At 45.2% G+C, this 12,732-nt stretch overlaps 1 protein-coding gene across 1 annotated transcript in view; it reads left to right on the top strand.

Moving 5' to 3' along the window:
- Positions 1 to 12,732, top strand: part of ACOX2 (acyl-CoA oxidase 2) — a 1,215,466-nt gene that overhangs the window by 375,420 nt on the left and 827,314 nt on the right. The window contains exon 6 of the mRNA XM_044078809.1: positions 11,676 to 11,791. Within this exon, the coding sequence (XP_043934744.1) occupies positions 11,676 to 11,791 (116 nt within the window). The remainder of the gene's footprint in view (positions 1 to 11,675; positions 11,792 to 12,732) is intronic.

Raw genomic sequence — 12,732 nt, 5'->3', positions numbered from 1 at the left:
GGTTAAATTGCTTAATGCTGGTCAGCCTTCATAAATGTATTTGAGTTCATTGGAGGGACTCTAAATACCTTAAGATACAACTTAAACATCAACCCAACTCCCCAAGATTTCCTCATTATTACAATAAATTTGTTCTGTTTCTGTCTCTTATAGACTTGAGTTGCCATTGTCTACAAATACTCTGGTCTCCAACTTAACACCTTTTTCCTCTGACACATTTTTACAGACAACATCTCCTTTGTTGGTATTCCTGTATCTTCACAACTATTGGTCTTGGCTGCTTTCTTAAGACTTTTTAGGACATATACAAGGTGTGCTGTCTCTGTTAGTATGTCCTGTTGTGGGACACCAGTCCAATTGCTAATACTGATCTTCATAAAGCTAATACACCCTGTTGCTCCCAAATTCTTACGGTGGCTATAAATCTCAAAATGTCCCTTCTTGTTTTATATTCCATATAAATCACTTTTTTCATCTTGCAATGCCTCATTTTCTATGTCTCCTTAATTTCCATTTCTGTCTTTTGCATCTTGACCAGTACAGAACAAATATTCAATGAATCTTCTATTTTTTTTTTACATTTTCCCCTTTTCTGATTTTACAAAATAGTATAGGAATCCACTTATTTTAAAGATCTCTGGGTGTATCTGAAACATTTTCTTTTCAAAGTTGTTGGAAGCAATCCACACCATACACTGGTCTGCCTGCCCAGCAGAGTCCTTGCCCAGCTTAATTTTCTCCTTTTTTCTTTGATGACATCTAGACAGAATAATCTTCAGATACTTAATTTAAACCAAACTGGCTTCTTTTACTGGGTGTTTTCAGCAGCTATCACCTTTTCTTTTGCGAGAGTTTCAGTTGACATGTTTTTCCTCTCAGTGGAATTGTTTGTTGTGTTTTAGGTTTACCACACCTTCTAAAGAAGAAGCAAGAGAGATGTTAGTATTGCTTGAGAATGATAAAGTAAGGGGGAGCACATGCGTTTTGTGCTACCGAAGAACATGTGTTTTGAGGACTTGTAGTTAAACTGACAAGTGCAAGCTGTAGTCGCTGGGTAGCTGTAGAAACAGCTTAGCTCTGAGCAGTAGTTGCTGAGCATTTTTGATACAAGCTTGGTATTTACAACTACTCATACTAGGATCTGGTTCACCCCATGAACATTGATGATATTACCGTAGTTGAATTCCAGGGCAAGCTAGCTTTTAACATTAACAAATGGTTGTTTAACATGTCTATGGAGTTGTTTTTCAATTTTTATTTGATTGCTTGGGTTCCACTTATCATTGTTTTATTGATAATCATTTTAATAGTGCTGAAATGTCTTTTCTGAATTTGTTTTTTAAATGTAATCTTGCTGAAACAAAATAATCCTAGATGCAAAACTCATCGTTATAGTGTCATGTCATCTCATTCTTCATAGATTAATTATTACTTGAATGTATAAAAAACAGGAAATGTGAAAGTGTTCAATCTTGCCGTTTGTTCTTACACACGGGTTCGGAGCCGAGGATCGGCCGCATCGCAAAGCTCTGCATCTTAGAGAAGCTCGAGACCAGACTATATCCCATAATCCTCCCTGCTATCCCCCAGATCTAGTTTGCCGCTGCAACAGATTGGTCGAGGAGAGCTCGGGCCAGAGAGAGAGATTTAGTTTATCGACAGATAAGCAATTTTTTGTTAAAAAATTTTTTGTCATCTACCTTAGATAGAGTAGTACATTGTGTGTGTGTGTGTGTGTGTGTGTGTGTGTGTGTGTGTGTGTGTGTGTGTGTGTGTGTTTTGATAGATATCCTTATATATATATATATATATATATATATATATATATATATATATATATATATATATATATATATAAATACATAGGTTTTTTGGCTACGGCCTACTTGTTTCTGTCAGAACTCTGACATTTTCCAGTGTTAGTTTATATAGTGTTTGTAGTGTAGTGGTTCTTATATATATATATATAGTTACTGTTAACTTTATTATCCTGTATCTATATTATTATTGTAGTCACTGTTTTAGTGTTGTTGACTTGCTTTGTGTACCATGTCAGAGAAAGCCAAATCCGGCTTTAAGAGATGTCAGTGTGGACAGAAAATGTCCATCACTGACAATCACGCTTCCTGTGTCTACTGCCTTGGCCCTCTCCACTTGCAGGAGGACTGCTCCATCTGTCATTCCTTTAGTGGGAGGGTCATGACAGAGAGGCGCAGGAAGCTGATTGACAGGGGCTTACTTAAGCCTGACTTCCAGGAGGCCTTGGAGAAGTCCGACCAGGCTTCTAAGTCTTCGAAGGGGTCGAAGACGTCGAAGATGTCGGAGCCCATGTCTTCGGCTCCGAGCTCATCTTCCAAGATTCGTTCGCCGGTTCCACAGACCTCGGGGCTGAGCATCGAACGGTTATCTTTCACTGAGCCCCAGATCTTGGAACCGGTGTCGGATCTGCCTCCACCATCGATTCTTCGGTCGGTGCCATCTTCGGCCCCTTTGACCCAGTCTTCCAGACCATTATCCGATACTGATATGGATCGTGTCGTACAAAAACTAATGGAAAACACGGCCCTGTCCAAGCTGATTGCGGTTTCGTCCCAATTGGTGTCGAAACTGGAAGGCCTCCCCGTGTTTCCAACAATTCCTCCTTCGAGACTCATCCAGTCTTCGGAGCCGGGAGAGGACGAACCGATAATAGTGGAGCCCTCGGTGCCGAATCCGTCCATTGTGCAATCGGCACCATTGACTTCGACTCCTTTGGAGCCTGTAGGGGAGTCGTGGAGCCGACGATCTCTCCTTGGTTCCGGGACCAAGAGTCATACCGATTTTACAGTGCCGACTCTCCCTCTTGGGGCCTCGGCGCAGATAGGTTTGGCTCCGTCCTCGGGGTCAGAGCCCACGGTTCTGGTGTCGGGGAGGCTTCCGCGTTCTTTGAAACCGGAGGAGTCCTCGGCCCGGGGCTCAGGAGCTTTCGACCTTATGAGGAAGGTATTGTCTACACAGACAACTACTTCATCAAAGGCATCTTCTCCTTCCCCCAAAGGGCCACTTTCTGTTTCTGCTCCCACGATCCACCCTAAGCGTAGAGTCCCATTGCCTCAGCCAGCCCCAGAAAGTGCTCCCTGTTCCTCGGAGGCCTCACCAGAAGCCCCCTCTGATGAGGTACAGAGGAAAAGATTGAGCAAGAGGAGGCACATCGATTCCCCGCAGGAATCTCTAACGTCTGACTCCGATTTGGATGAGGCAGAGGTCCCCCTCTGTGGATGTGTCATTTGCAGACATCCTGGAGATCTTGAGACAGAGGGGTGATTGGCAGTCCCTAGCCCCCACTGAGGACGAGTCGGTGTTGCTGAAGGCTTTTGGGGCTCAACCTTCTACCTCCTGGGTGACCCCGCCCTTTGATGAATTGATGGACTTAATTGCTCGAAGGGCGTGGGAAACACCGGACACAGTGGAACCGGTCCCCTGTAAACCGAACAAATTTATCACGGCCCCCCAAGATAAGGCCTATCTTACTAAAGAAGTTCCGGTCAATGCTATGGTGGTGGCGGCAGCCAAGAAGAAGGAAATGTCTGAGTCTTCCTCTTCTGTTCATCCTCCTAATAAGGATTCTAGGACTATGGACAGATATGGGAAGCGTGTTTTTAGTTCAGCGACTTTTTCCATGCGTTCGCTAAACTACTTGACACATTTTACATGAATGCAGAGGGATCTCATTAAGGAACTGGGAGATACCCTCCAGGGTAACACAGTTGCTGCTGTCTCAGATAAGGTGACAGCACAACTTAACACCCTTACTTCAATAGCAAACTCATCCATGAGGCTCATCTCATATGCGGCCGAAGGATCGAGTAGAGCTGCAGCTTCAGCGATTGCTCTCCGTAGACAATCCTGGATGCGGCTGTGCTCCTTTGCAGAAGCCTTTAAGTATTCCTTTGCCAATGCCCCCTTTGATGGTGCCACGCTCTTTGGGCCCAAAGTAAAGGAGACTCTAACTCAGTGTGAGCAAGAGGGGAAGACCCTGTCTGCTGTTGGGGTCCATTTTTCCGCTCCAACTAGACCATTCCCCAAAGGGCAACGAAGCGGAAAAATGTGGTTCCGTAAGACTCAGGGATCTTTCCAAGCCACACAGGGTGATGCCCCCTCCAGAGGCAGAGGAGGGGGAAGATATGGAAGACACCACCCTGGCAGCAGAGGGGGTCCACAAAATCAGGGCGACAGGGATACCGTCCCTGGGAAGCCCTTCCAGCACTCCTTAGTGGAGGCCCAACTGTCCTGCTCTGGAGGCAGTTGGGGGTCGCTTGGCTTTATACCCACAGGCCTGGCTAAATCTTACCTTGGATTCTTGGGTAAAAAGCATAGTAACCAGAGGATACAAAATTCCCTTTATGTCCACCCCACCTCAATAAAAGAGATTTCCAGATGTGCCACCCCATCTGCGAGATCCAGAAGCTGTAGAAATTTCAAAGCTGCTCAAAAAAAGAGTCATCCAGCCAGTCCCGGCGGACCAAAGAGGATCTGGAACTTACTCAAGGTTCTTTTTAGTTCAAAAAAAGACAGGGGACTGGAAACCGATTTTGGATCTCACCAAACTCAACACCTTCGTAGGGAAGGAAAAGTTCCGGATGGTCACGCTTCAGTCGATCCTTCCCTTCTTACAGAAGGATGATTGGATGTGCTCGATAGATCTCAAGGACGCGTACTACCACATCAAAATGGCCAGGCCGTCCAGAGATTACCTGCGCTTCTGGCTGGGAGCCAGTCATTTTCAGTTTCAAGCTCTGCCCTTTGGTCTCACCTCAGCCCCCAGGGTGTTCACCAAATGCATGGCAGTAGTGGTGTCTCACTTGAGACGACAAGGATTCCGAGTGTTTCCATATCTGGACGACTGGCTCCTCACCGCCACCACCAAGCATCGTCTTGTACAAGCCAGAGACTACACAGTCGACCTTTGTTCATAGGTTCATAGGTTCATAGGTTTATACTAGGCTATCTGCCCTAAGGCATTTATAAGCCTAGCCCAACGTTTTGTGGCTTACACCACCCCTTATGTTAAAAAATACTGTGCCCATTAGTTTGTTGTGCCTCTGTCCAGCAGTGACACAGAGATGATTCCCGGGGTAAACCTACGATCTCCCATCCACCGGTCAAGATTTCTCTTGAACAGAGCCAGCGAGGTGCTCTGCCTCACATGGACCGGGATTTTATTCCACAGCATAGGGAGTCTTTGGGTGACAAATCTATCCCTCCAGCATGTCCTATTTATATGGGCGGCGCAGTGGTGCAGCGGTTAATGCTGTCGCCTCACAGCAAGAGGTTCTCTGGTTCGATTCTCGGCTGGGGTGCCTTCTGTGTGGAGTTTGCATGTTCTCCCTGCGTTCGCGTGGGTTTCCTCCGGGTACTCCGGTTTCCTCCCACATGCTAAAGACATGCTTCTGGAGCATTTCTCCCCGGGCCTCTACTGAAAACAGGATCTGTGGAACCTAGTCGGACATTCCCGGTCAACAAATGTTAAATAAATAAAAAATAAAATAAAAAATATCCGTGCTAAGGTTTAAGTCGCTTGCTCTAGTGGATCTGGTAGATTTGGATTTTTTGAGGTGGAGCATGTCCATTAATTCCGGGTTGGACATGGACTTGTATGTCAGGCACAGGTCACCTCTGAGCAGGCAGTATGCGACTGAATAGAGCTGGAGTTTCTTCAGTCTGGCAGCATATGACAGATTTTGGAGTCCCTTTATCCTTTTGGTGAGGAACTTTTGGGGTCTCTCCAATTGCTGCAGGTGTCGGGTGAGATACATCCCGAATGGGGCATTGTACTCGATCATTGGTCTGATAAGTGAAGAGTACAGGGGAACAATGACCTCACTTGATCTGGATGTGAATCCCTTCATGATCAGGTGGGCAATGTAGAAGGTCTTTCTAACCACTTTAGCAATGTGAGTGTCAAAAGAAAGGCCACTGTCAACCTGGGTCCCCAGGTCCCTGATAACCTCTTCTGTGCTTAATGGATTGCCACCTATATGGTAGCTTGGGGTTACCTTGTTTTTCCCGAAGGGTATGACTATATATTTTTTGGCATTTAACTTCAGGCCATGGCTCTGGCACCAGCTATCAGTTTCCGTGAGACCCCTCTGAAGGATATCTGTGTCCGATGTACTTTCCACTATGGCACCCAGTTTGCAGTCATCTGCAAACTTCGTCAGCCATAGTCCTCCTATGTTTGCTTGTACTTCTGAGAAGTAGATGCCGAACAACAGGGGGCCCAGGACTGAGCCCTGTGGGACACCACTTGTGACCGGCTTGGAGTCTGACGCGGCGCCAGCAACTCTAACCCTGTGGGTTCTGTCCTTTAGCCAGTTTGCAACCCATCTTGTGACATATGGGTTTACATTTAAGCTGGTAAGTTTCTCTATAATACCCGAGTGGGGTATTGTGTCGAAAGCTTTTGCAAGGTCCAGGTAGGCTGTATGGACTGCCTTTCCCTCATCAATGGCCTTGGTGACTGTTTCAAAGAAGTCGACCAAGTTCAAAAGGCATGATCTGCCCTTGACAAAGCCAAACTGGGTCAGGTCCAATGTCTGCAAGTCCCCTATGTCTTTGTTTATGAGTTCCATTATGATCCTCTCCATAGCTTTGCAGACCAGGCTTGTTAAGCTTATGGGTCGGTAATTACCAGGGTCCGTAGAGGCACCGCCTTTGTGGAGTGGGACCACAGTTGCCGTATGCCACTCCTTGGGCACGTATCCTGTGGTAAGGCTAAGATTAAACAGCTGCCTTATATGCGGGTTTAGTTCCTCGTTGAGTTCGTGTAGCACATAGCCGGGGACACCATCCGGTCCCATTGATGCTGTGTTTTTAGCTTTAGAGAGAGCAGCTTTCACCTGCGCATTTGAGATGTCTGGGAGGCTACACTCCGCTGGGATAGTTATCTCTCCTTTTGGGGAGAGGGATGAAGTTTGCACTGAACCTGTCTGCCATTATGTTGGCAATGTCTGTGGGTTCAGTGATTTTTGTATCATTTTGGACTAATTCTGAGCATATCTGGGAGTTTCCACCCAGGTTTCTAACATAGCTGAAGAAGGCCTTATGATTGTCTTTTGAATCTATGGCAATTTTTCTCTCAAAGTTGGCCTTGGATGATTTTATGAGTGCTCGTATTTTTTACTAATAATGATCAAGGGTGTCTTCTCTTTTATGGATTTTGCTCTATCATGTAACAGCTTTCTCCTCTTATTGTAAAGTTTGTTTATGGCTGGGGTCCACCAGACTGGACGTTTGCCCTTGGTGGAAAGAGTCTTGGTTTTATTAGGGATTGCCTGATCCATGCAGTCCTGGAGGTGTTCGTAGAAGGCATTTGTAAGGGCTTCCGCAGCTTGGGTTGTGGTTTCCACTGGCTCGGGGCCTTGAAGGATACCACACCAGTCTTGAGTAGTGTGAAGTTTGCTTTAGAGAAGTTCTTCACTGTGGTCTTTTTTGTTTGGGGTGGGGGCGGGATGTGGATTTCCAGTGAGATTAGTTTGTGATCTGATCTCACCAATGAGGGATATACTTCCGGTGTGGAGCATTTTGTCCCCATGTTTGTGATGATGAGATCTAGTATATTTTCCCCTCTTGTGGGAACGGTGACTAGTTGTTCCATGGCATTTGAATTTATGAACTCCAGGAACCTTTGGGCTAGAAAGTTGGGGCTTGAGTAATGTTCCCAGTCTATATTCGGGTAGTTGAAGTCACCCAATATAATGGTGTTTGGAGATACATTTATACCCTCCAGTGTCTTCAGGAAGGCTGTGTGGGGTTCCTGAGTTTGAGAGGGTGGCCTGTAGCATGCTACAAATTGTAGAGCAGTTTTGCCTATGGTTAATTACATCTGGATGGTTTCCGATGCTTCGTGCGTTGCCAACAACCTGGAGGTGTGGGTATCCTTGATGAATATGGATACACCCCCTCCTTTTGTGGTGTGGTCCGGGTTTTGGGGCCGGAACGCATGATATGAGGTAAAACCTGATAGTGCCGGGGTGCTCTCAGGAGCCTTGAACCAGGTTTCAGTCACAGCACAGACATCGATGTTCTCCATACTGAGAAGGGCCTCGAGTGCATGCATTTTGAGATTTAGACTTCTGGCATTGAGCAGCATTACCCTTAGTTTCTTCCCATTTTTGTTTTCTAGGGTGGTAGGTTTAGAATTTGAGCCTTGCCTAAAAAGGCACTATGGGGTGGCAAGAGCCTTAGCCAATATCCGAATCCCAGGGGTGACAAGTGCAAGCCATCCCTTGCGAAGCAGCGTTGCTTGTCAAGCATGTCATCCCAGGCAGACAGACACTGGATCCCCTTGAATGACACCAGAAATTAAGCCAATTGTTAAAGCTGATCATCTTGTCTCTATGTTGTGGCATCATTCTTGGTGAAGGAAGGATACTGCTCAGGGTCAGGGTCATACCTGCCTGGGCTACATAATCAGAGAGCTCCTCTATGTCTCTTTTCATGTAGTCCAGGGAGGTACGTCTCAGGTCGTTCACACCAGCATGGACAATGACTGTGTCATATTTGTACTTGCTGTGGAGTGACCCGAGTGCTTGTGTTATGTGGCGGATTCTAGTGCCCGATAGGCAGCTTACTGTGACCCTCTCCTTGTTCAGCCTGGTGAGTGGGACGTCAGTGTGTCTGACTATGGAGTCACCCATTTAGGAATTTCAATCAGTGTCGAAAAATCTGCCTTATCGCCCTCACAGCATATCTCATTTATCGGGGCAGATCTAGATACAAGGTTAACACTGTTAAAGCTTCCTCCACTAAGGGCATCAGCCCTCAAAGAACAGGTTCTGCTTCTTCTTCAGAACAGGAAAGCCCCGGCCAAGCTAGTGTTAAAGGTTCTGGGACTGATGGCAGCGTCTCTGATTGCAGTTCCCATGGGCAGATTGCACATGAGGGTCCTCCAATGGCTGCTTTTCGCGCAATGGTCATTCCAGCAGCTACCCCTATCACACGAGATACTAATAACAGACTCTTGCAAATGAGATCTTTCTTGGTGGGTGAACAGTCAGGATCTCACAATGGGTCGCCCGTTTGTCCTACCCAACCCGACGGCGACAATAACCACGGACGCTTCTCTGATAGGGTGGGGCGGACTTTTTCAGGGAAGAACGGTCCAAGGGGAATGGTCCAATCTGGAGTACAACCTGCACATCAATGTTCTGGAGTTGAGGGCTCTCGTGCACGATTGGTCCCTAGGTCTCCTATATGCATTCCCTCCTGCCCCGTTGATTCCCAAATTTCTACAGAAAGCCAGGAACCTGGAAAAGACGATAATCCTCATAGCGCCATTCTAGCCTCGGCAGATATGGTTCCCTTTCTTCGAGCCCATCAAAGCGAGGAACCTTGGATTCTGGACCCAGTGCCAGATCTATTGACTCATTCGTCGGGAGTTCCTCACCCATCCCTTCAATCCCTCAAACTGACAGCTTGGCTGCTCCGCTTCCCTGTCTAGCCAGGTCAGACCTTCTCTCTCCTGTGGTTCAGCACATTCTGGTTGCCTCTCATAAAGCCTCCACCAGAAAGCTTTACAGGAGCAAATGGAAACGCTTTGTATGTTGGGCGCCAGGTCAACACATAGATCCCTTGGTAGCACCACTTCAAAAAGTTCTGGAATTCTTATCAATACTCTTTCACGAAGGGGCCTCTACTTCCACCTTAAGAGTACAGTTGGCGGCCATATCTAACTTTCATATTGGTGAAGGGGGCTCTTCTATTATGTCTCACAGGCTTTGCAAGGCTTTTATGAAGGGAACTTTCCACCTTCATCCACCCATTCGGGAGCCCTTTTTCCCATGGAATTTGAACTTGTTGTTGTCGCAACTTATGTTACCGCCCTTCGAACAAGCTTCATCCTGCCTCCTAAAGTTCTTGTCGTGGAAGACACTATTTCTTGTTGCTGTCACTTCAGCTCGAAGAGTCTCAGAGTTACAAGCATTATCAGTCAGGCCACCGTACTTGATCTTCCACCCGGATAGAGTTTCCTTGCGCACAAACCCGTCATTCCTCCCCAAGGTTTGTTCTGTCCTAAATATCAACCAATCCATATAGCTCCCCACGTTTTTCAAGAATCATTCAAACAAACTGGAATATATGCTGCACAAGTTGGATGTACATAGGCAACTGAGATTTTACTTGGACAGGACTAAAGATCACAGAAAGTCAGATCAGCTGTTCGTTTCATTTGCAGACAACAAAAAGGGTATGGCAGTCACAAAACGTACATTATCTAAATGGCTTTCCGATTGTATAGGGTTTGTGTATTCTATTTCGAATCAACCACTACCTTTCAAGCCTAAGGCTCATTCTACTAGGGCCGTTTCCACTTCCTTAGCTCATGCAGCTCGCTTACCATTGGGCATTATTTGTGCAGCAGCAACATGGGCTAAACCTCATACATTTATCACTCATTATAAAGTGGACAGGGCTTCCAAGGACAGGACATCCTTTGGTTCCACTGTGCTCAGGAACGTTCTTCCATGAGTCACCCAGGGTGACAAAGGTAGGGACGCTACCCGTGTGTAAGAACAAATGGCGAGATTGAACACTTTCACATTTAGAAGTTATGTAGTTACCATAACGTTCCATGTGACGTGTTCATCTCACCTTTGTTCTTACATTCCCTCCCTATCCCTCCCCACACGTTATGGAAGAACGGGTAAGATTAGAGTCTGGTCGGGATTTTTCCCTTTTCTTGGGTTCATTGCTCTGTGCCCCCAGTGGGATATAGTTCACCTCCCATAAGGCATTAGATATTATAGTCAGAAGGTGTTCCTGGATAGCCATGTGAATGTGAAGGTCTTTGACCAAGTTGACTATTAGCGGTCTGGTTTCTTGCAAACTAGATCTGAGGAATAGCAGGGAGGATTATGGGATATAGTCTGGTCTCGAGCTTCTCTAAGATGCAGAGCTTTGCGATGCGGCCGACTCGGAGCCGAGGATCGGCTCCGAACCCGTGTGTAAGAACAAAGGTGAGATGAACACGTCACATGGAACATTATGGTAAGTACATAACTTCTAATTAAAGACAGTGACCCAATAAGAAGAACTGATAATAAGATCTGTAGTTTACCTTCAAGGTAAAACAGTTTCTTTAAAGGAGATTGTGAAAGTAAACACTGTTCATTGGGTCTATATTAGATCACCGAACGCTTAAAAAAGCGAATGGTGATTAATCAACCATATGTAAGCAAAAGCTTACAATTTCGAACTGTCAGAACAGCGATTTTTTTCCTAGGGAAAAAAAATCGCTGTTCCAAAAAACAACAAACACTTTAAACATTACATTAAGTGGGGGGCTTCACCCCCCCACACCCCCCTACTTAAATATACCAACTCCGAGACCACACTACAGTGCCGAAAATGGCAAAGTAATGAAGCGGCCAAGCAAATTCTTTCCCAGGGAAAGAATTCACTTAAAAGCCATTTCAATATTTTGCCATTTCGAGTTCGACCAAGACGTATTCGAAAGAATGCGTCTTCGGTCTTCTAGTAGGGAACCTGTTCATTTACAGAAGTCTTACAACAGACACTTTGTCAGATATGTTGGACTATGTGTAGTTGCTCATGCTAATTTGAATATTTCTTTACTGCCATCTTTTTTGTTGTGATGGTATAAATTTACTTTTTGAAATTTTCCAATTTCACAGGAGTAATGGTTGGTGACATTGGTCCAAAAATGGCTTTTGAGCAAGTGGACAATGGATATTTAATGTTAAGTGATGTTCGCATTCCAAAAGAAAACATGTTAAGCCGCTACTCTAAGGTAAACTACTTTATTTCACACCTTTATAGTTTTGTAATTAATTTCAATGGTACAAGCTGCTGTAAATTGTTTTGCAGTATTCTTAGCTGGAGTGCATCCTGTGCACATGTTCATCATTTGATTGGTATTGCTATTCCCTTAGCTGTATTGGTTATTCTGTGTAGGATATTATAAACAACTGCAAGCTTTCAAAGCCCAGGGGTACCTGCCCTGCACCCTAACCACTGAAGGGCTCATGGAGAGCTGCATAAAATCAGTGATTATATACAAAACATTTGGAACTTCTTTGCTGCCAAACTGCACTCTCTCTGCAGGTTTCATGGGATCTTCACTGTGCTAAAGCTTCAACAAGGCTGGGCAGCTAAGTATCCTTCTGGGCAAAGTTTTCTATATTATTAAAAGTTCTGATGAAAAGAGTATTTTCTTCAGAATATTTTGTTTCAAAACTAGGATTTTGTTTTTACTGATTGTCAATAAATATTCCTTATCACTGTAGTCTGTCTCACCCAACAGGCATAGTTTACCTGGATACTTTAAACCTAAAGCTGACAGCGTGGTTTCTCCACTTCTGTTAAGTGCCAGACAGCCTATGCTCTCATCGTGTGTCCATCATATACTTTTGTCCTGCCATAGAGCCTTTGTGAGAAAACTTTACAGAAGTAAATGGAAGAGATTTGTTTTTTTGGGTGCATCAGAAACACATTGACCCTTTTTCAGCTCCTATACAAAGTGTCCTTGAACTCTTGGCAACATTATTTAGTGAAGGAGCTAGCTCCTCGACCATTAGATTTCAGTTGGCAGTAGTCTCTAACTTCCATATCAGATTTGGGGATTCTTCACTTGCTTCATCAAAGCTTTGTAATGCACTTTTGAGAGGCACTCTACTTTTAAGACCACCTTATAAAGAACCAACTCCTCCATGGGACTTGAATTTAGTACTA

This window comes from Protopterus annectens, chromosome 7.part1, assembly GCF_019279795.1.
Source record: "Protopterus annectens isolate FY-2018-M chromosome 7.part1, PAN1.0, whole genome shotgun sequence".
In the NCBI taxonomy this organism is placed as follows: Eukaryota; Metazoa; Chordata; order Ceratodontiformes; family Protopteridae; genus Protopterus; species Protopterus annectens.
This window is presented reverse-complemented; position numbering and strand designations above follow the sequence as displayed.